The sequence below is a fragment of the Melampsora larici-populina genome (assembly GCF_000204055.1).
Source record: "Melampsora larici-populina 98AG31 unplaced genomic scaffold MELLAscaffold_6, whole genome shotgun sequence".
NCBI classification, from domain to species: Eukaryota; Fungi; Basidiomycota; class Pucciniomycetes; order Pucciniales; family Melampsoraceae; genus Melampsora; species Melampsora laricis-populina.
The window spans coordinates 1,562,681-1,585,996 of record NW_006768770.1 but is presented as its reverse complement, the minus strand read 5'-3'; the positions used below and the strand labels follow the sequence as shown (position 1 = coordinate 1,585,996).

General features: G+C 44.2%; 3 protein-coding genes across 3 annotated transcripts; 2 read left to right on the top strand and 1 right to left on the bottom strand.

Annotated features, from left to right (window-relative positions):
• Positions 1-7,595: 7,595 nt before the first annotated feature.
• On the top strand, positions 7,596-9,745 carry MELLADRAFT_60661 (uncharacterized protein; the record flags this gene model as incomplete). Its single annotated transcript, XM_007406512.1, has 3 exons — positions 7,596-7,898; positions 7,966-9,295; positions 9,453-9,745. The coding sequence occupies 3 exons, from the start codon at positions 7,596-7,598 to the stop codon at positions 9,743-9,745; spliced, it is 1,926 nt and encodes a 641-aa protein (XP_007406574.1).
• A 776-nt stretch (positions 9,746-10,521) lies between these two features.
• On the top strand, positions 10,522-11,398 carry MELLADRAFT_124576 (uncharacterized protein; the record flags this gene model as incomplete). The annotated part of the gene is made up of 5 exons (XM_007406513.1): positions 10,522-10,706; positions 10,795-10,852; positions 10,923-10,981; positions 11,050-11,122; positions 11,231-11,398. 5 exons carry the CDS (start codon positions 10,522-10,524, stop codon positions 11,396-11,398), a joined length of 543 nt encoding a protein of 180 aa, XP_007406575.1.
• Positions 11,399-14,916: 3,518 nt separating this feature from the next.
• MELLADRAFT_94562 (uncharacterized protein) lies at positions 14,917-15,719 on the bottom strand (the record flags this gene model as incomplete). Its single annotated transcript, XM_007406414.1, has 3 exons — positions 14,917-15,324; positions 15,398-15,636; positions 15,713-15,719. 3 exons carry the CDS (start codon positions 15,717-15,719, stop codon positions 14,917-14,919), a joined length of 654 nt encoding a protein of 217 aa, XP_007406476.1.
• Between the last annotated feature and the right edge of the window lie 7,597 nt (positions 15,720-23,316).

Genomic DNA, 23,316 nt, shown 5'->3' with positions numbered 1-23,316 from the left:
AACGGCTCCATCGTCTACATGCACCCATGCAATACACACTTCTTCCCCTCGTCTACATACATATAATGATTGATCAAATTGACTTGGTTTAAATCCTAACTTCTTCAAAATCTTCTCAAAATGTTTCCACCAGCATCTAGCACCTTGCTTTGTTCCGTAAAGAGCCTTAATTGCTTCTAAGATCTTGTTTGCCTTACGTGCTTCACTCACCACACCAGGAGGTAGTTTGAAATAAATTTTGTTTGTAATATCACTATGTAAATATGCCGCCGTTACATCAAAAGAGTGAACTTCCCAACCCATCCTTGCTGCCAGAGTCAGTAGAAATCTCAAAGATGCAACACAAGCAGTCGGTGCGAAAGTTTCATCGTAATCTATACCCTCACGCTGGTTGAAGCCTTGAGCTACTAGTCTTGCTTTAAACTTGACGGGAACACCTTTCTCGTCTAACTTCTTGAAAGTAAAAACCCACTTGAGTCCTAAAGGTGTCACGTTCTCAGGTCGGTCAACTATCTTCCACACTCCCATATCCTCCATTGCTTGAAGTTCAATATCGATTGCGCTCTTCCACTGTTTGGCATACTGGTCTTTCATTGCTGAGCTGTAGTTCTTCGGTTCTTTTAAACAGGATGAGAGATTAATCTGTGACATGATGTTTTTGGTTTGGGCATCTTCGTCTTGTACGAGACGTTCAGCCGTAAAATCTCCAAGTGTTAACGCATTGACGATGAACTCTAGACTACCTTTCTTTGGTGGGTCGTTCAGAATTTTATTAAGTGAATCTGAGGATGTCGCTTTCGGAGTTTCTGTAGAGGTATGAACGAATTTGTCCTCATAAGGGAACACTGCGATACCAGTCTTGAGTAACACCTTGGATCCGGGATCGTAAAATAACCACCCCTTCCCACCGTCAACGTATCCTATCATAACACATTTCCTCCCACGATCATCCAGCTTTCCGTGGTGTTGTCCTGCGTGACGGTGAATAAATGCGGTAGAACCAAAAGTGCGAATTATGTCAAGTTGGGGTTTTCGTCCATAAAAGAGTTCAAAAGGAGTCTTATCGCCGGTGAGTGAGTTAGGCAATCGATTGTGCAAATAGCAAGCTGCAAGATAAGCAAAAGACCAGAAGGTCTGAGGAAGGTGAGATGCCGCCAGCATCGTCCTACCCATGTCACTGATTGTTCGGTTCAGGCGTTCTGCTACTCCGTTCTGTTCAGGTTCGTAAGGATTTGAATGTTCATGTACGATCCCCTTTCCTTTTAGCCAGTTGCTAAACGTTGTCTTCACATACTCCCCCCCGCCATCAGTCCTGACATGCTTGACTTTAAAACCCGTCTCACGTTCCCATCGATTGATGACCTTCGTGAATGTTTCAGGTACGTCAGATTTGTTCTTGATAATGACAATGTCCGAAAATGTGGTTGCAACATCTCTGAAGGTGACGGTGAATCGGTTGCCGTTGACGTCTTCCGGAAAAGGCCCCATGACATCCGACACAATGACGTCAAGCATTCCCAGCTCTCGGCCTGTACAGCCTAACTTTCGCTGTCGGGTGCTTTTGCAAGTCAAACAATCCTCACAGGTGAAAGAGGCTGTTGGGATGGACTTAGGAAGGCCCAGTCCTAGTTGATTCACACATAGCTTACGGATACGTTTCATGTCTACGTGACCAAATCTTCTATGCCAAAGGTACGCAAGGTCTACATCCTTCTCAGCGTTCAGAACTTCAATTTTACCGACCCTCTCAGGTTCTTGTTCGTGACAAACATATGGTTTCATTGCATTAATCAACCACTTCCTATCTTTATACACCGCTACGATAGATTTGCCATTCTGAAGTCTGATCACCATATCCTTCCCCCAGAACCATAATTTTGCACCTTGCTCCACCAGGGCCGCTTGAGAAATCAGGGTGTTTGTTGCTTGAGGGCTGTAGTATACTTCAGTAATGTCGAAATCGGTACCGTCCGAAGTCTTCACTCGTAACGAACCTCTGCCTACTATGTAAGCCGTGTCACCGTGAGCAGCTGTGTTCAGCTTGATTGGGGTAGAGAGAGTTTCATAATTGGTTAGAGAGGATAGAGCGTTGCTCACATGGTGGGTAGCACCACTGTCCACCAGATACTCCGTTGGAGTCTCGTCGAGCTCGTTACCTTCAGCACTCCATGCCACTGTTGAGGCGGACACTTGTGATGGAGCTGAAGGAGGAGGGGGATTGAGATCGAGTTGCGCTTGATGGGCCTGAACGACCGATGTAGGAACACCGTACGTTGCGGATCCAAATACCGCCTTGCGAGTATAGCTGATTCCGTTTGAACATTTCACCCAGTCGTTAAAGTGGGGTGCCGTTCGTGCTTGAAAGCGTTTATAAACAGGACAGTGATCTTTACCGTGGCCGAACTCCGCACAATGAAAACATTGCCAAATACGTTTATGTACCTCATCGCATGATTTGCTTGACGGTTCGATTGGTGACGTTTCAGTCGCATCTCGTGCTGCCGATGTCTTAAACATAGGTGGTGGTGGTGGCGGTCCACGCAAAGCTTGCGCTTTACGTTGAGGAGGCTGATAAGAGGAACTCGAGTATGTAGATGGACTAGAATACGGCTGTCAAGGCTTAGACCATTTCGCAGGTGTCATCTTCTGAAAAGATGAAGTCAGGGCGTTCACGCTCATATCGTTTTCGTTGATTGTTTTTCGAGTTGTGATGACATTTTGCATAGTTGAACGAATTTCAGATGAAGTGAAGGGTGATTTATTGGTTCGGTATCGTGCGTCGAGTATTCCGTTCACCACATCCATACCATACTCTCCCGATGTGGGCGAGCAGAGTTGAAACACCATTCCCTTGACGATATCTTCATCCCAGCTGAACCCGACCGACTTGAGCTTTTCAAAATCTTGATTAACCTCATTGATGAACGTCATAAGATCAGTTGTAGCGGGATTGAAAGTTCGTAACATAATTTTGCGAAAAATAACGTATTGAGCTGTTCTTCCTCCTTGATGAAACATTTCCTCTAAAACATGTAACGCTTCATGCGCGATAGCCTTCTTATAAATCATGTCTTTCAGCTCTTCTGCAATGGTACTCATGATTACTCTTCCAGCACAACGGTTGATTTTCATTTCTACTGGGTTCGCTTGATCAATACTCTTAGTGAGCCAGTAGTCGGATACACCGGTCATGTCATAAATAGCTCTTTCAGTTCGTATCTTCCATCTAGCAAGATTCAATCCATCTAAAGCAAGTACCTCGATACCTTCGATAAATTTCTTGACGTTATCGTGTTTGTTATCGAGCTCTTTGCAACGTTCGTCCATGATCTCGGACATATCGGGTGACGATTCACGGGATCGATACACAGGTCCTCGGCGTTTGTGACTTCGAAAACTGATGGTTTGGTCTGCAGGATCGGTATCGTCTTCTTCTGGATCACGACTGGATGGAGGAAGAATGAAACTACGGGGATCAAGTGGAGGTTGCGAAAATACAGAAGCGGGATTAGGATTTTTAAAAATTAAAGCAGGGTTAGGAGTGTTTTGTCGGGTGTTGGTTTCTTGCTGATCTTCTACGTCGGCAGATTTATCACGGGTACGATCTTCGTTCTCAGTTTGGTTACGGTCAGATTGGTATTCGTTTTCGTTTTCGTTTACGATTCGAGTGCAAGATTCCGAACGAGATGTCAAACAAGGTTGATTGCTTCGAGAACGGGTTGTGGATCCTGAAGCTGATTGCTTTGGACTTTGGGCTAACAGCATGTGAAAAATTCGATGCTGAGTGGCGGCTCAGGCTTATACGGTGAGTGCGATTACGACGACAAAAGGGACTACTCGAGTATTATCGTGAGGTAACGCAGGCTCATAACCTATAACGGATAAGTCGACCGGCAAGGTTAGCTCACGTCCACGGCTTCGGCTCCACAAGTGATGATGATATATTACCTATAACGGATAAGTCGACCGGCAAGGTTAGCTCACGTCCACGGCTTCGGCTCCACAAGTGATGATGATGTGGAAGCCGATGCCGAGGCGGAGAGACTATATCTACACTACGCTGTACAACTGTCACGTGATCTGCTGTGGCGCAGTCGTGTACACACAACACTCTACAACATTTAGGATTTCGTCTCCAGCACTGCCACTAGCCGAGGCCAAGCCTGTTTTTTGTCCGTTCCGAAATTTCTGGACAGGCTTCCGAGGCTCAAACTCTACAAAGTCCCACGACGACTCTGGCACGCTTCGAGTGCGTTGTTCTATCCGAGGGCAGGGAAGTTCACACCATTGCGATTGCGTCAAAGGTCTTTGAGCTTTGTGAGAGAAAAATCTGGATTGGAAATGACAATTTCAGCTCACGGCCTGAATTTATTCCACCAGAAGGTTGTTGTCAGATTCCGCATTCGTTTTGGCCGAGCGCTGTGGGAAAGACGCCCGTTTGAGTTGAAACCGTGGAAGTCCACGATCTGTCACTCAAAAATGATGAGGTAACTGACGAAAAGGGAATGATCGTTTGATGACGATTTTGTAAGTGACGAAATGAGTAAGGGCCGCAAAACCTAGGCCCCGGGGTCCACAGCCCGGACGAAGTAAGTTAAAAGACAAGGTATTCCGGGAGGGGTGTAAGCGACGCACGAGATGATCTTGGAAGCCCTGGCGGCGACGTTATTGGCGATGAGCGTGCTGAAGGCCCGGGACCGACGGTTGAGCATTGATGAAGGCGAGAATATGAGAAAGGGATGGTGTGAAGTGAGCGTGGGCCGCCTGCCTGCTTCTTTCGGCCCCAATGTGGTGTTTATGATCCATTTGGCAAGGATCGGTAACACAAGAGGGGGTGCAGACAAAAGTGGTGGTTTTGGATCCGCTGAGGTCAGAGAGGCGCCGAATTGAGGCTCCTTGTGGTGTGCTGACGCTCATCGTCGGTGACCGCAAATACGATAGAGGGGATTCGCGGGCAAAGGAGGTCAAATGATGCTTTTGAGCTCAGACAACGGACGCAAGGATGACTGTTTGGGAGGGACGAAGACAGTGGTGATGGGTTTGTTCTGTCTTGGAAGCGGAATACTTGCGCTAGACTTTGCAACTTCTCTTTGTTATCACGAACTTCACCGCAATGAGACCAAACAAACCAGGGAAGACGGCGAAGTCACGGCCCGGCTTGTACACAATCATTGAGGACGCCGACGTAGACTGACGTCGATCTCCTCTCATCACGAGTGCGGATGCGTATCACTTTCCTGCCGATATACACGACTGGCTACCTTTTCCCCTTGTGCATCTCTAATCGCTTCGTTCGCGACACGTCCCGCCAACCACCCCGCTTCGATACTGAAGTCGTGCGTCTCAGCCTACCCCGCGAGGCCGGCATCGAGAAGGACGTAATTTTCGCCATGACATTGTCTTCCATATGGATTTATCAGGGAAAGCGATTCAATGGACAAGCTAGGAAGTCTACTGAGCAGCTTGCTTTCGAGACCGACACCCCTCGCCCTCGCCATGGTCCTACTCGACGTCACGAATGGACAAAGACCTGGCTATGTAACTGTTCAGGCAAACCTTCTACTCGCATCAAACCGACCCTCACCAACGCCACTCGACGTTCCGGCGGCTCTGTCCGCGTTCAGTGTCCTGCTAAATTTCATATTTGCAAGACAATCACAGGCGACCTTGAGTTTGAGTGGTACTGGGAACATAAGCGCCACAATCCATATTCAATCGAAGACATGCGCAACATGCGCTTGCCCGACGTTGTCGCCACGTGGTTGAATGAACGAGTCATCTCAGGCTTAACGTGGCGATCAATTTCAAGATTGTTATCGTGTCCGGATCTTTTTCCAGTAAGTGGAATTCACCCAGCAAGACTCTTAAAGCACAATGCTGACATCTACTCAAGGACAAGAATGCGGCTTTAGGTATCGTGCCTGAGGCTCTTAACATTGACCGCACCAGGGTCAACAATGCAATCCGCCGTCTCAAAGTGAAGACGAAGTATCTGAGTTCCGACGTCCTAACTTCAATCAACTTGTGGTGTGACCGTCTTCGAGAACGAGGGTGGTTTGTCAATAACACATCCAACGCCGAGACACAAACCGCAGCGGTTGCGTTCCTATCTCCATGGCAAAGAGAACAAATCCGCCGCCACGGAGACGACATTCTCTGCTTCGACTCCACGCACGGCGTTTGCTCCAGTATACCGGAGTGGCCTTTAACGAGCTTCACTCTACTTACCATAGTTCTTCGTCACCCGGTAACTGGCAGTGGACTACCGGTTGCTTGGTTTTTGACTACCGACGAGAAGGCGTAAGCTATTCACTCTTCTCGTCCAACACTTTGTCTCCTGACTTTCATTCTTTAGCGAGACTGTCGGCAGCTTTTTGCAATGGATGAAGGCAGAATTTCAGTTATTACCGAAAGCTTTCATGACCGATTGCGTGCCAGCTTACGCCAAAGCGGTCGTTGACACCTACGCCAACTGCAACTTCAAACCAAGACATTACTGGTGCATCTTTCATGTCTCCCGGGCTATCAAGCTCAAGGCAAAAACATATGTTAGTTAGCCCACATCTCAGGTTCGTGCGGTTCATAGGCTAACCCTTTTATCCACCTAGGGAGGCACGAAGTCTGTGAAGCAATACCACTCAGCTGCAATGGCGGTGATTTATGCAAAGCGATGGCAAGACGCGATTCTCAAATTTCAACACGATTATCGAACCATCAACCCTGAATTCCTTTCACTACAAGAAAGATAATATTTTCTGGGCAGAAAATTAAATTATTGATACACAAAAATATTGAGAGGCCAGGAGAAGGGCAAAAAATAAATAAAAATATGCATCTTGTTCCCTGCGGTGAGAGCTTCACTCTCCATATTTTTCCATATTTTTACAGTCCGTATTGATAAGTGTACTAACAATAAACCTTCACAATCATCCAATTACAACCTGTAACAAGCACTGAGATTTGGCTCATTAGTGTTTAGAGAAACTTTTGATTTCTGAAAATACTCATAACTTTTTCAATTCCGGTCCAAAACGCTCGATTTTGGGTGCATTGGTAAGCTGGAATTGTCCTCCAAATAGTTCATAATAGGACCACACAGCATGCTGGTCTGCTAAAAAAGATATAATCTTTTTTGTACATTTGTACATACAGATCCATAGAATGATTGTCATACTAGCTACATAGTTCTTGACCTTATGAAAGTTTGAGAGGAAGAGTTCAGCTTTCTAATGCACTTAAAATCGAGTGTTTTGAGGCAGATTTGACAAAGTTATAGGTGTTTTCAGAAATCAAAAGTTTCTCTAAACACTAATGAGCCAAATCTCAGTGCTTGTTACAGGTTGTAATTGGATGATTGTGAAGGTTTATTGTTAGTACACTTATCAATACGGACTGTAAAAATATGGAAAAATATGGAGAGTGAAGCTCTCACCGCAGGGAACAAGATGCATATTTTTATTTATTTTTTGCCCTTCTCCTGGCCTCTCAATATTTTTGTGTATCAATAATTTAATTTTCTGCCCAGAAAATATTATATTTTGTGTAGTGTTTGATATTTTGAGCATCAATGGGTACACAACTATTCTCATTGCATGATGTCCGAGAGGGATGTTCCCATGCAAGGTATCCACACAAATAACTTCACTGAAAGTTATCATCGAGTTTTGAAATACAATTTCCTCAGTCGCCATACCCTCCGGCGACCTGACGATCTGCTCCAAACCTTGGTCGACAAGGCCGAGCCTGACTTCCGACAAAGTGTCCTCACCACCACCCTTGGCTTCCGTCCTCAGCGCGCCACGAAGTACCAAAACATTGCCAAAGGTTTGTTGGAGACGTACAGCAACAGTGACCTCGCTGATCTTGGAGTATCAATTCAACCTTATAAAGAAAACAAGGTAAGATACATATTCTAGTTCTTTCGTCCTTGTGCCAAGACCGTTCTGACTCCTCCATCTTAACAAGTGGACAATAAGCAGCTTCACACGGCCCATGTTGGCTACGTACACGGTCAACACAACGCCTCCTAAAGACGGCAAAGTCGGCTACGTCAACAACTGCAATTGTACACACTTCCTCAAAAACAAGTCCTCATGCAAACATATGTATGTACTCACACGGCAGACTGGCTTCAATATCTTAGAGACCAACCCTGAAGTCGACGATGGAAGTTCTCCGTTTGAATTCCGACGAATCGTTGAACCCTTCAACATCGTGGTTAGGACTTTGACCAATGTCCATCCCGACACTCCACCTCCATCACCTCCCATCAATCCTTATCGGTCTAGCGCCGGAATCGCTCGCACTCCTTCCACTACCGGCCTGCCAATTGGTAGCTTTTGCTACGCTCCAATGGTGCCGGCGCCCTTACCTTACATTTTCAACGGCGCCGGTCAAACCACTACCCCAGCTAATGAGCCAAACCACCATCAGCAACCACCATTACACGCGCCGGCGCCTATTGCTCCACCCAACCGCGGCATGTCTGTCACCTCGGACCAATGGCTCCATGACACCACTAACGCAACCACCCGATCCGCCGAAACCTCCAGCGACTCCTATATAGGTCGCCTTTTTTATGATCCTAACCACCTTCAATCAACACCTCCTTCCCGACAACCTGCAGTTCATGCTGTAAACCCTCCACGTCAAACGGCCGCACCGTACCCAACCTCACCACTTGGACGTGATATTGCTCGCACCCAGCAACGCAGTGCAGTACGGTCATTTGAGCTGAACTCACCACAACTCAATCTATCTTTCAACACTTCACAACTCACTTGTGGCAGTACAAATGTGACTTCCTCAACAATCGGGTCACCAAGTCACCGACGTCATTTTTACACTTCCAACAATGCTAACGCCGCGTCCTTTGCCCCTCCCCCTCCACCACCAACTCAAATGCCCTACCAACTCGATTACAATTTGCTACAACGCGCTCTCCAAAGCACGTCCACTAACTACCCTTCCCAACCAGGGAATCGTAGTTCTCCCGCTCCCCAACCATCCACCAGTCGCCAACCAATGTACCACCCACCCCAACCATCGACCAGTCGACAACCAATGCATCACACGCCCGAGATTACACCCGCACCTGTGACTACTTCACAAATCGATGGCCTGCTTGACAAAATGGACAGGGGGCGACAACCTTCAGCTCCAAGGGACTTAAATCGCCGCGAAGTCACCAATCCAGCTACGGGTGCGTCATCTCACCAGCAGTCGGCCAATCGCCCACACGGCACGACAAATCCCGCGCCATTCGTCACTGAAGGACCTCACGACGGCCTTCCGTGTAAGTGAAACATTTTTCCACCAAAAAACGGGCGCTGACTCAATGCCCAGCAGAGCTGCCATATACAACAACTTGAACACCGGGAGGACCGTCACCGAATCCTGCCTTACTCACACGGCTTCGTCTCAACATGCTACCTCAAGTTCCACCCGTACAGTGACTACTACCAGCCAAGCCGCTTTCGACACGGGACCGTCAGTCCTCTCAGTCGCCGAGGAGGACGCTTTGCGAGCTTTCGACCGACGCCTGTTCAAGCGCAAGGAAGACTTCGCGGCCATTTGTAGTGCACTTCGTGCAATCCACCACGAAGCCCCGTTCGCAGACGAAGGCACTAACCTTCTGGACTATAATGATGCGTTTGTCGCCGCAATGCGCGCTCACGCTGAGTATTTTTTGTCACGTCTCAGGATTTTTAATAGCACAAACAGGCCGACGAAACAGAACCGCTAGATTTCTTTTGTCTCCTACATAGATGCTCTTATTAAGGTTCTTCACGCACTCGTTTTTCTTTGCTCTCGCTCAGATGCTCATTTCAAGGTTTTTTTCGCAATTGCTTTTCTTCGCTTCCGCTCACATCCTCATTCCAACGTATCCTTAAAAGTCCTATTTTCTCCTTTTTGCTTACTCGTCCTTACATTCAAGGTTTTTTTGCAGCCGTTTTTTCGTTTTTGCTCAAGTACTCATTTCAACGTTTCCTTCAAAAGTCACATTTTCTTACTTATGCTCAATCGTCTTTCTTTCCGGCCTACACTTGTTCGAGGCATGTACATTTATTTCGTCAGTTTCGTGATTTCTTTCCGTCTCTTGCCGCTCAGCCCGCTTTTGTGTCGTCCGCGCTTGTAAATCTTATCTCCGTGGCTCTACTTGAATGGAATCAAAGATTTGGTTTTGCGACAAAAGTAATTTCCGCGCTAATGCGCGGGTCTGACCGTGATTTACGATCCGCGGTTTTAAAAGAAATTAAGGGAATGAGCCTTGAGTCCGCGTACCGATCGGACCCTCGGCTGTAACCGTAGCGCCTCGGATGTCAGCTCGTAATCCCTTTACTAATGAAGAGCCGTGCGCAACCTTCAGGTGGAATAAGCGCGTGCCAGCTCACGTGAAGCTGTTCGAATGTCTGTGACAGTCCGTGACTTGTTATCCTTTGCTTTATAAGCCACTCGATCTTGATCAAATTATCGACCCCACTAGATTTGCTCAGCGCACACATTGGTTACTGTTCAAAGATGAAGTTCATGATTATAGTTCTTTCATTAATATCTTTATATACTTCCTTGAGTTTTGGCCATAGCCCACCCAGCCGACTCGTGGCCCGTCAAGGTAAATGTACCCCAATCACTGACAATGATCCAAACACCAATATTTTCAACTGTCTGGATGATCATCCATTGGATTTGAATGAGTGTCAGCGGTAGATGGTTCAGAGCTTAAACCAATTCTCACCCGATACCTTCTATTTTCTTTTACCAACTTATTCATTTTTTGCTGGGTTGTTTCAGCGCCGGTCAGATGATGACGCAAAATGGATGGAGTAGTAGTGGGTATGGAACCTGCGGCGTGAGTGACAATCTCGTGAACAAATCATTGTCGCGGTCAATCTGATCACTTTCTCGAACACTGCGCCCAGGTCTTGTACTTTGGGAAAGACGCTCAGGGGAAACTGGCACTGGTAGTCCCATATAAAGAGTAAGCCTTCATCCGTGTCCGTGAAATATATGTTGCTGATTTTTGTTTGCTGTATCCACTCTTTTCAGCTTGACTGCGACCATTATGGAGAACACACTCAACAGCTTTACTGTTGACTGTTGCCCAGAAATTAAAACCGAGGTATATCACTCGTCCTGATTCGTCTGATTTCCATCCTAGTTTGGCTACATATGACTAGGTTTTGTTCTAACTCGCAGCTTTTTATCATTTTGACCTTGATTTTTACAGTTCAGGCACCCAGTCATTGGCGATCTAGGTCTAGATCCCGCGACTGCCGACGGTTTAGCCGTTCTATGTGCTGGCCGGTTAGCCTCGTCCTATCCGGATGCTAGGCCCCTGGACAACAAAGATGTTAGCGTCTTGATAAAAGATAATAAGAAATACTTGAAAGGTTAATTGCCTCCGACTCTACAAGAAAAATTCAAGACCCTACTTTCCCCTCTATTTGTAGTCTCATCCCAGAATACATGCTCCAATTTTTTTTACTTCTTTTTGCACAAGACCCTTGAGTTATCAAACTTGCTTTCCCAACCTTTCTTGCCTTGTATTGAGCACCTCACATTTGGAAATTCTTTGTCTAGCACTTGCCTCAGCATAGCATGTCTTTAATTGTGAATTATGCTCCCATTCAATAAGAAGTGTTTCACGTAAGCATAAGTCTTTGCCCAACCATTGCTATGCTTAAACAGGAACTTCACAGTATGGAACCCAAAAGCCATGTGTTTTCATAGAGTATGGTGTAACAAGATTCTTTGAGTTCATGGATTATCCGAGGTTTCATACAAAAGACATTGCATGGTAATCCTTTGTAAAGGCTTGGTAGTCCGGTACAAAGGGGAACCCAAAGGCAGTTGTAGAATTGTTTTCCTGTTTTACATTAGACATACATAGTTAGTCAGTGCGATATGTGAAATCAAAAGCACTTTAAAAAAAAAAAAAAAAAAAAAAAAATTGCATGACTGTGGGCCAAACTCACCTGTGGCACCTGTATGAAGAGACATGTAAGTCGTTCCTGTCGTGCACATTTTGAACGGCTTGGAAGCCGGAGCTTCGCACCAGAGCATGTCAGACGCTCTGGAGCGGACCTTTTTAGCACCCCAAGTCATCTTACAACAACTTTTTTTCATGTTTTTCAGCTAATCATACCTGATACACCAGTTCCTTTCAATTACCCACACTTTCAAAAAAAATTAACTCTGCCACAAAGTCGAAGTCTCACAGAGCGCTCTGGAAGGTACCCAGAGCGCTCTGAGTGCCCATCAGAGCGCTCTGGGTACCTTCCAGAGCGCTCTGAGCCCTGTATCTGATACCCAGATCTCTTTTTGGTATTTGCCACACTTTGCCCTTGCACCTTTACTACTTAACACATTCACTCTCTCTCATTATATATCAAACACATAAACAAATTCATTCGCACGTAATTATCTTTAGGATTCATCATCTCAGTCTAGGATTGACTTCAACTCTACCATCCACCTTTGATACCTTCGAATCGGATCCGATAGGTTCAACACCTCTAAGATGTTCTTTTACTACTCCATCTCCTCGTCAATCAGATCAAATTCAACAAAGCCCATCACATCTACTCCCTCACCATCATCATCCATATCATCTTCTAGATCAAGCTCAGCTGCCTCGGCCTCATCCAAAGGAGTGGATTCCAGGATTTCAGCATCAGTTGCTGCCTTCCAGGTTAGCTTACTCTGTCTAACTAGCGCAGCCCACTGTGTTTTGATTGACGTTTCTTGCTCGTCTGATAGGCCACTGGACAACCTTGTTTTATTCATCGCTTCATCCATCTTCACATCCCACACCATACACAATCGGGCGTGGTACTGGTTCAGCCGTGAGTAGAGTGCATGTAAAACCTTCTTGCAGATGTGCAATCGCTCAATCGGCCTCACACCTGTCAACCCGACTACACTGACAATCCATTTGTTTGCCACAGTTTTGGGGTTGTCGTCTGCCATGAACTTAAGGTCAGTGTATATCGCAAATCCAGTTTCATCAACAACCTACTGACCTTCCGACTGTAGAGCGGTTGATAAGACTGACAGTTTCTCTTGAACGTCTAGTGCCCATTTTGCTGTTTGCCTACACTCACGCCCAATCCGACTTAATTCATCCCGAGAATGAGTCATATCAAGGTATGCCTTTATGCCGTCTTTGGTTTCTGGATCAACAGCCCAAGCTTCGCCTGGATGTGTCAACTGACCGATGTCCCAAAACTGATTCTCCAGCGTCATTCTTAGGACGTCTTTGAAAGGCGGGCATTCAATTGGTGTTTGTGATGCAAATTCGGTATTAAATTGATCTACGTTACGAAGATATGTGTTGTATTTAGTTTTCAAGGCAGTTTGTTTCTCTCTTAGATGCTTCTTCGACCACTGCTGCATTCTAGTTCCTGAATGCCAATTCAAATAAATTAGCTACTTTCTTTTGCGTACAGTATAAACCTTACCCTCTCTCTCATTGTTTCTCCTTTGACTCTCAAATACATCAACTTTTGCCCCATATAACTTTGACTTTGCCACACGTACCCTAATGAGAAGTTTTCCTTTGGGCGCTGCAATGGAAAAAAATAAACACAGCATGGTAAGATAAAGAAACACCCTCAACCAAAGAGAGAAGATGTTGTAAAACAAACTGGATGCGCCAGCCATATCCCTGTAATGATTACTTCCAAGATCATGAACCAAATCATGGATCTCCTCATCAAGAATTGCTATTGTCTCTAACAAGTGGGCTAGTTTTCAATTCTCAGAAGTGGTCCGACGGCGTCTTGGTTTAGCCTGCATTGTCTTCCTTTCCTCTCTGATTCATCACACTACATTCAAAACAGATCATATGGGCACAATAAGAGATAAAAAAGCTCAACTCTGTATCTCGATACTTTTCTTCCAATTCCACAAGACGAGTGAGTTTTTGATTTAATGATTTGGAATCATCAATTACTAAAGCACGCAGTTGGCTATCACGCTGCCTGGTCCACTGTTCTTGGAAGTATTCCAAGGTGTATCTATTGTTATTTCTTTGCAGCGCATGCAACTTCTGCATGCTCTCATCATGCAATTTTTTGCTAGAAACAAACCGAGCAATCAACCATCTTACTATTGATATCAGAGGGGCAGAAAAAAGTCAGTCAGTATTTCAAGTATTCAATATCGAGAGTTGCAGAAATACCCAACTAGATCGGCTTCGCCTTCCCTCATTAGTATGCCGAGTTCGCAAATTTAAAGCACATAGCCTGTGTGCTTTGGTCGAATACCTCAAAGCACCAACTAATGATGTCAAACTGGCCCAGATTCTTTCTAATCCTTCCCCATCAGAAAGTCCCCAGTCGTCGTTCAATCTGGGATTGTACTTCAATTGACACGCCCACTGATGGACGTAGGAGTGAAATACACTTGTTCCGAATTTCAACCTTTGAGCTCCTCGCTCTTCAGCAAAGAGGTTCCGCTGACCACACGAATATAATTAACAAAGGTTAGTGAAATTATCTTCTTCACAATCTACATGACCACTTACTTTAATGATACTTTTTTCCATATTACATCCTATGTCATACAACACGCCAAAATGGGGCTTATCTTCCTCATTCGTAGTAGTTCGCAAGATCCAGTCGAGCATAGCTAGAGGGTAATATCCACTACAAAAATTAAGATGCATGACTTCAGCAAAGACAAGAAATCACCGGTGCAAGAGATATACACATGAGAAATCAAAGGAGAACCACTGACCGTTCTCCACTCTGTACTATGTTGATGAAATTGAGTAGAATGTCGTGTCGGCAGGCCAATCCCATCAGACCAGTCTCATCACAACCGCGCCAAGTCTGACGCCCTCGAGTGTCGTTGGCAGCAGTATGCTGCGCACTGCAAGGGTCCTGTTTCATGCAAACCTTCAACAACAGACTAAATGATGGATTTGAGATGAAATCTCACCACCACATCGTCTGCAGGATGACTCTTCTTGCTAGCACCTGTGTTGGTACTCTGAGCAGTAGGCTCTAACTTGTTTTTCCATGTCATCACCGTTGCTGGTGACATAAAAAGCGATGGTAAGACACCTGTATCGCCACGCCACAAAGCACTTGCTGCGAGGTGTCTTCTCTGTTGAAAATTTGCATCAAGACAAATGATGTGATCTGGCTCGTCCGCTCGCTTGCCAGGAACCTTTGGACCAAAACACGAAGGGCAGGTTGCTGCAAGAGCATCTTGAGGTTCCATGTGCAATGCCAATAAACTCATCTCATCTTCCATTCGTAGCATCTCTCTGTATGCATCAACGGCTGCCGAAAAGCAGCGACGTAAGTCTCTCGTCTACAAATAACAGACAATCAAGAGCAGATAATCAATATATGTGATACTTGACAAAATATATACCATAGCTCACCTGATTAGTTCCTGGAACTACAAGGAGGGCGCTTCGCGCATCGAGATACTCATCAATCGCTCCGATAAATGCCGCTAGTCGCACACTAGAATGTTTCCACAAAGTATGGTGGAACCTGAGAAATCGAAGTGAAACTGCCGTCCTTGGCTGAACTGGGGAGCAACCCATGTAACCAATCCAAATCAGTCGAACCAAGTCCGATGTGCAGGAACACATCTCAACTGATAGCTTCTCTCGGCCTGTGAAAAGTAGAATGATATGTATAATGATTAAAGTGATGATAACAGTGTAGAGAAATAAAGATACTGATCTTACTTTCCATATCGATGGTATCAATAACCACTGTATGTTTTTGCCATTCCCTGCAGTTGCAAGGCGTGTTAAAATTCTGATTCCATAACGTCTTATCACACCATTCGTATGTCTGACGGCTACATGGCAGGTAAGCAATGAAGACCTTGGGCAATACCGCTCGCCAATGAGCTTCCTCTCGGAGTGTACGTTCCTGATACGTAACACTTCGATAGTATTCAGTACGACTTCCTGGAAGAGGGTTTGCTTCGCCATTGTCAGACACCGCTGGATCATGGTCATCGGTCCTGAATAAGTTTTCATATACAGTCGTTCTCAGAAATGTTGGAAAAATGCAAAATCTCGAGCTGAGCTCGGGGTCCGTGCGCTGAGCAGGGACACGCAGATACAAACACTGACAAAAACTTTGATTTTGACAGGTATCTCAAGATGAAAATTCGTTTACTTTCCATCATACCTCGATGACCACACACCTATCTTGCCAATGGCCAGGCTAACGGACTGATCTCTTCAGAAAAACGGTGAAAACGTATGATTTCATGGTTAAGGGATTGTAACACGAGTTGAGGATCAGAGGAAGGATGGCATGGAGAGGACACAAGGGAGTTGAGGTTGGTGAAAGGGACACTGATCTCCACTCGACAGCTGCCATGACTTTTCCGTGACACATGTCATGAAAAAGTCACCTCCTCGGGACCACGACCTCAGCTCGAGATGTTGGATTTTTCCAACATTTCTGAGAACGACTGTACGTCCCCAACACCGTCATTGTTGTCACTGTTAGTGTTTACCGGTGGAACAGGTGTTGGATTAGTCAAAGCCGAAAGGAGATTTTGTGACGCTTTGGCTTCACGTTTATGTAGTAGGGCAAAGCGTTGGCTAGCAACACCTTTAATTGTGTCTTTACTTGTATTGGATTTCTTCTTTCGCTTCGATTCCAATGGGATCTCGACACCCGGTAAGACCATTTCAGCGTAAGAGTGGATTGATAAGAGGAAGTATTTAATAGTTAAAAGTAGGGGAGGAAAACAATACCACATTTATCATGGGGTTGTCATCATATCAGCTTGGCACTCGATTAAAAAGGACAGATAACCCTGAATCAATTATCAGACTAATCAAGCTTGTGCGAGTCTTCGCGGACAGAATCTCACCAGAATCTCACAATTCGCGAAAACGTGGACACGTCATGCATAAGGATTTGATACACCACGAACCCTGTTTTCATTGAGAATCAGGGGGTCAGAGGTTTCAAAAGCAGCAGATGAAGCGCGGCTGAGAGTCAGGCGCGGCCCCGGATAGGCATCCGACATTTACACGCAGTGGCTGAATACAGCTGATTGATTGCTTTCAAGCAGCTGTTGATCCGTGTCAGATCAACCCTCTCGAAAACCGTGAATAATCCCACCGTATCCGCTGGGTTGATTTAAATACCAGCGGTTCCAAAACCTCGTTCGAGCGGTCATGCTATCGGGTAGCTGGCTTTGACCTCTGATGGTCGTTTGTTCCCTTTGAATTCTCAAAGGAAAATCCCTTCAATCATTTATCCAACATTTGTTTATCGCACTTATAATATTTCCCTTTGCTAAAGGAAGAATTCAAAACAAAACTTTTAAAAGCCTGGAGTAATCATCGAAAAAGTTTTCAAATGATTTCATTGCTTTGAAGATCGTAAGTTTCAAATGTCTCATGAACACCAAAAAGGCAGATATCCAAAACAATTTGGTTCATATCTACTTAGGGAAGCCAGCCTCAAAGATCAAAAGGCAGCTTTTAAACGATTTTGTTTGTCGAGTATAACTTGCAAAAGCCAGTCATAAATATTGAAAAGGTGTATTCTTGAAACGATCTTGTCCAATCCAACGTAAGTTGTAAAAGCAGTCTAACATTGCAAAGTTAGAGTTGTCAAGAATTTGATTTGGGCGCTTTTTACTCCTGTCGATTGTTTCTTTGCTAAAGGCAGACTGTTGAGATGGATGACGAAGAATGTGAATAGTTTTGTATTGTCAACAACATATCCGAAGCTGATCAAGATTACTTTGCAAGGCTTTGTCGAGATTCCTCAGTCAAAACAAGGCAAAGCATCTTTCATTTGTCGAGCCTGTCCTGCCAGCCGAGAGATGAAACTCAAATCCCTTCGAAAACATTGTACCTCGAAAAATCATGTTGAGAACTTCAGCCTATGGCTGGCTGAGCAGCAGGCCGAGCAGCAGGCCGAGCAGCAGCCTAACGAACCGCTGCAAACGCCCAATAACGAGCCAATTCTTTTAGATTTACACCCTGAAGCAGGTCAGAATAACAAAGAGCCAGCCTGCCTTGTTGATCTGGGGTCAGATCCAGATGGCCTGGTTGGTGAAAAACGTCGAAGAACACTGATTGACCTGTGGACTAAAGATCATACAGAAATGTTTCGTGCTCCGTCTCATAGCGTCAACAGTAATGAGGACAGATCGATTGAACGCTATCCAGATGATCACAGCGACACCTCAAATGATAACGATGAAACATCAGAACACTCCGAGGATAAGTCTGAGTGTGGAGAGGCTATGGATGCGGAGGATTCCACTTGGGCTCCTTTTTCAAATTTAGAGGTACATCTCTGAATTCTCCAGTATTGTTTTAAACTTCTACACTTCTCTGATTGATCATTGTGCGTGTAGCAACTAGTTGGATTGTTGATCCTTGGTACAACAAGGACTACTCTGTCCCAGTTAGAGTACGAGCGTATACGTTTATTTGTGGGATTTCTTGGAGTAAGGTTGCCTGGATATAAAAGTCTGAAAAATACGCGCAGCAACCTCAAGAAGAGATACGAATTCAATCTTTCAGAAACTCTGAGTCCACTAGAGAAACCTTGCTTCAGACTGAAAATCAAGGATATATTGAGACAGGCAAGCAATCTCGTATGTTTCATCACAAAATCAAAATTGAAGGATTGTTTTGTGATTCTTCCAGGAACTCGCCAATCCTTATGTTAGAGATCACCTCGAATTCTTGCCAGAGCTACCAGCTTTGGGCACAAAGATCAACAACCTTTCACAATCAAAAAAATGGCGAGAGAGGCTAGATCCGACCCTTAGAGTTCAGATGGTGCACCAAGACAACGGTCACTTTTACATCTATGAACCTGTTCAGCTACAATCAAAAGAGATTGTAATTCCGTTATTTTTTTATCGATCAGGAACTGATATATTTGCAAAGTGTGTATTTGCACATCAGAAAATGGATACTCCTTCAAGAATACGGATCGAATTTCAAAACATTCATTCTTTCAATTCCGATCTATTGTCAACAATCAATGTCAATGAATTTTGGAGAGAATTTGACAAAATTGAAATACGCACTGGTATCCTTTTGAAAAATTATTGCGAGGATAGTATGTATGGTGAGAGAACTTATATATCACTTTCTATCAAAAAATAATTCACGAGTAATTTGTATCTGATTGGATTTTCATTCTACAAGCCCAGGATAAGGGGAATTTTGTACAAGTCCCTATATGTAATGAATGGCGGAAGAGAGCAAATGTTCGGATTATTCGGCATGTTCCAATTGTATTATATTGTGATGACCTCTCTGGAAATGTTTCCAAAAGATGGAATAAACATATAGCTTTCTACTTCACATTAGCTGGTCTGCCTCCAAAACTGTCAAATGAAGAATACAACTGCCATTTTCTCACTACCTCGAACACCGCAGGCGCTTTGGAGCTGGCAGATCCACTTGTAGACGAGCTTAAGTAAGGGATTCCCTTCAATGTCTTAGAATGCTTTTCTGACAAGGCTTGCTAGTAACCTGATGACAGAAGGATTTGTTGCCTACAATGACAAGATTCAAAACGAAGTTTTTGTAATGACCACAGTCCTCTGTCATTTAGGGGACTCTCCCATGCACGCCGAGGTTACAAATACGATGAATCCAACTACATCACTGACACCCTGTCAAATATGCCACTTGAAGGTCAAGTCAATGATGGAAAAGCGCTCATCAAAATACATATGCGACTTTCTGGGAATTGACGAGAACGGGAATAAGGTATGTAGATAATTCACCCTGTGTATCGGTTGTGCTCCAGATGAGACTGAATTACAATCCATTCCTTCAGGCATCGTTACCAAGGCGTGACTGGGCTGAAACTGTGAAAGGAACCAAGGATCTTTGGAACCTGGCACAGCGTCCAGGTACTATCAGCCAGTTTGATTCTAAATCAGCTGAGCTAGGACTACGTGATCCTCTCAATACAAACTTTGTAAAAAAGGCTCAGGACTTCCATCGGGATCGATCAATTTCAAACAGTGCTGTTGACGAGCTCTGCCGTGAGTTGAATGAACAATTTGGAGAAAGATTGTTCAACCCTTTCTCACGATTAAAAGGTTAATCTCGCTCAGACTCTCTATCCGTCTTGTCTTTGTGGTTGATTTTATTTTGTTCTGTGATTGCTGTCTTTACCTCCTTCAGGCTTTGATGGACATCGTGATACACCAGTGGAGGTCCTACATGTGATGCTTTTGGGTGTTGGAAAGTATCTTATGCGTAATCAGATGAGTAGTTGCTCAGCTTTGGAAAAAGATTCAATACAAGGTCGTTGGAGGTCTTTTGACACATCTGGTCTGAATATTCCTCCGATTCAACCAAAAACAATGATCCAACACTTTATGAGTCTCAATGGGAAAGAGTTTCGAACAGTTCTTCAGGCTGCGCCCTTCATTTTTTTTGAATGCAAACTATCTGCGGAAGAACGTGCAACATGGACCGCACTAGCTCATCTTGCTCCGTACATATTTCAGACAGAGATAACCAACATGGATTCATATCTTCACGAACTGGGTTGTCTGATTGACATTTTTTTGAAGTCGATTGTAGAACTTACAGCTCAATGGTGCAACAAACCAAAATTTCACATGCTCATCCATCTTGTGGAGTCAATTCAAGAGTTTGGGCCTGCATGTCTAATTGATACCGAGAATTTCGAAGGTTATAATGGAAATACCCGGCAATCTTCAATCAAATCAAATCATCTTAGCCCTTCAAAGGATATTGGCAATAGTTTTAATAACCATAGGTTGATGAGAGCTGTCACTGCGGGAGCAAAGAATTATGATGCAGATGCTAAGACATATATCAAAGCAAGCTCGAAGGTACAAGATATATTCCGTAACAATACTTTATTTCAAAGGGCATTAGGATACAATTCATCATGGAATCGGGAGAATACTATTAACATAGGAAGTAAGTCACTTTGGTTGCTTTTTTCAGGACAATATAATACTAATCAATTCGAGTTTCTACAATAATTGAAATGCTAGAGCCGCAAGCTACCCAGCCTACAAACCCAAGCGAAAGAATTCCACAAAGCATATTCAATTCTTACACAGCAAAAGACTGGAAACTCCTCAGCGCAATCACTCTTAAAAATAAACAAAAGGTCAGCACCAACACCTTTCTTTCAGTGAAGGACACTGGAAGTAGCTCTGGTAAAAGAATTGTCCGGGTAGAAAATATTTGGGGTGTAGGTGGACGTGTATTAAAACAGACCAAGCTTGAGGTCTTAAATTGTTATGTGGGTGTAGTGAATGCATTTTATGGGATGCGTGAAATCGAATTGACTGGAGATGTACAATGGATCAATCCTGATGTTGGTACACAACCTTTTGTCAAACTAATTTGATCATGCTGACACTTTCCACCTGCTTCCCTGCTCAGGATATTGAAGCGATCTTAAATATACAGCACAACTGCCACAAAAGCAAGTGCACTGTTCATAAGACTCGGGTAATTATGATCGAACGTCGTGTTTCCAGATCCCTGGACTTCGAAGTGGTTCATGAACCCACCAAAACATTCATCCTTAATTCAGCAGCCTTCTATTCCAGCAAACTCCATCGGCATTGGGCAAATCTCACATTTAACAGTGTCAGTCCGCAAGATTGGAAGATAGCAGTACAGAAGGGAATAGATAAATGGCAGGATTCAATCAAAAAAAAGGACAAAATAAGGGAGAAGAAGCGGGAAAAAGAAAAAGAAAAGCTTCTAGTTGGTCAACCGGGCCATGTTCCGCTTCTAAAAAAAAGAAAAACCAGGCCAAGTAGATATGGTCAGTCGCAGTCACAGTCGCAGTCACAAGTTGAAGCAGAAGGCCCTGTTGCTGGTCCATCACGTTTTTGATTTTTTATTACTGGGTGTTCATTAACACATTTTCGATTTTTCTTTTTTTGTGAACTAGTTTGTGTTTATTACTGGGTGTTCATTCAATCGATTCATTCTCAGAAAAACTTGAAAGCACAGATTTTGAATTCAGAACTCTTAGAGTTGCTTATTTTGATTGTTACTTTCAGAACTCCAAAAGTTGCTTATTTTGATCGTTATTTTTGATTAAAAGTATTTCTTTGCATCAAACGAAAGAGGTGCTCAATGGGAAAACCACCTTCTTGTGTTATAACAAGCAATCAAAAGCAACTTTTCCTTGTGCTTGAAAGCACCTCTTGCTCTTATTTAAAAGCACCCCTTGCTTTTATTTAAAAGCACCCCTTGCTTTTATTTAAAAGCACCCCTTGCTTTTATTTAAAAGCACCCCTTGCTTTTATTGAAAGCACCTCTGGCTTTTGATTAGAGTCATATAAAGGCTGGAGTTTCAACAGGAATCCATTTTGCCATCTCAGACTAAAATCAAAACTCACAATCATCCTCATCAAATCTCCCTCAATCACCACGATCATCAGTTGCCTTTTGTTGGAAGGCAGTGTGCCAAATCAATAAATCAACTCGTTTTTTCTCAATAACCACGATCATCAGTTGCCTTTTGTTGGAAGGCAGTGTGCCAAATCAATAAATCAACTGGTTTTTTCTCAATAACCACGATCAACAGTTGCCTTTTGTTGGAAGGCAGTGTGCCAAATCAATAAATCAACTGGTTTTTTCTCAATGACCACGATAATCAGTTGCCTTTTGTTGGAAGGCAGTGTGCCAAATCAATAAATCAACTGGTTTTTTCTCAATAACCACGATAATCAGTTTTTCTCATTTGATCATGTTCTTCTTATTGGACGGAATTTGTCATATCAATGAAATGTTGCATCAATTCCTTATCTTTCATCTTCCTTGACTGTAACGCCTTTTGATATCAACAATTTCATGAAGTTTGTTGTCTTGAGATATGACAGCAAAGAGAAAGTTGAATCCTTGAACCTCTGACTCATTTCAAATTCTCTGAACAACAACCAAAAGTACCGGGCTTAAGTGCGACCCAAAGGTGTCCAGATTGAGCAAGCTGTGAGCTTTGATCCCTTCAATTCATCTGTCTTGTCGTCATTTCATCATTTTATCTTTTCATCTTCCCATTTTCTCTCGCTTCACCACTCATCCCGCCTCAATGACTCGTGGTAAACGGTTTCAGCCTTACAAACTTCCTGCTGCCACACCAGCCATCCCAGAAGGTGACCTACCAGTTGGCACGACTCAGATTGGACATCCACAATTGGGCAGTAACACGGCTTCTGGATCTCAACAAGTTTCACAATCCCAACCTGCTCAAAACAGGCGGTCTTCAACTCGGAACAAGAAATCAACAAAGCTACGCGAGCCAAGTGATAGGGCCAACCCTCAAACCT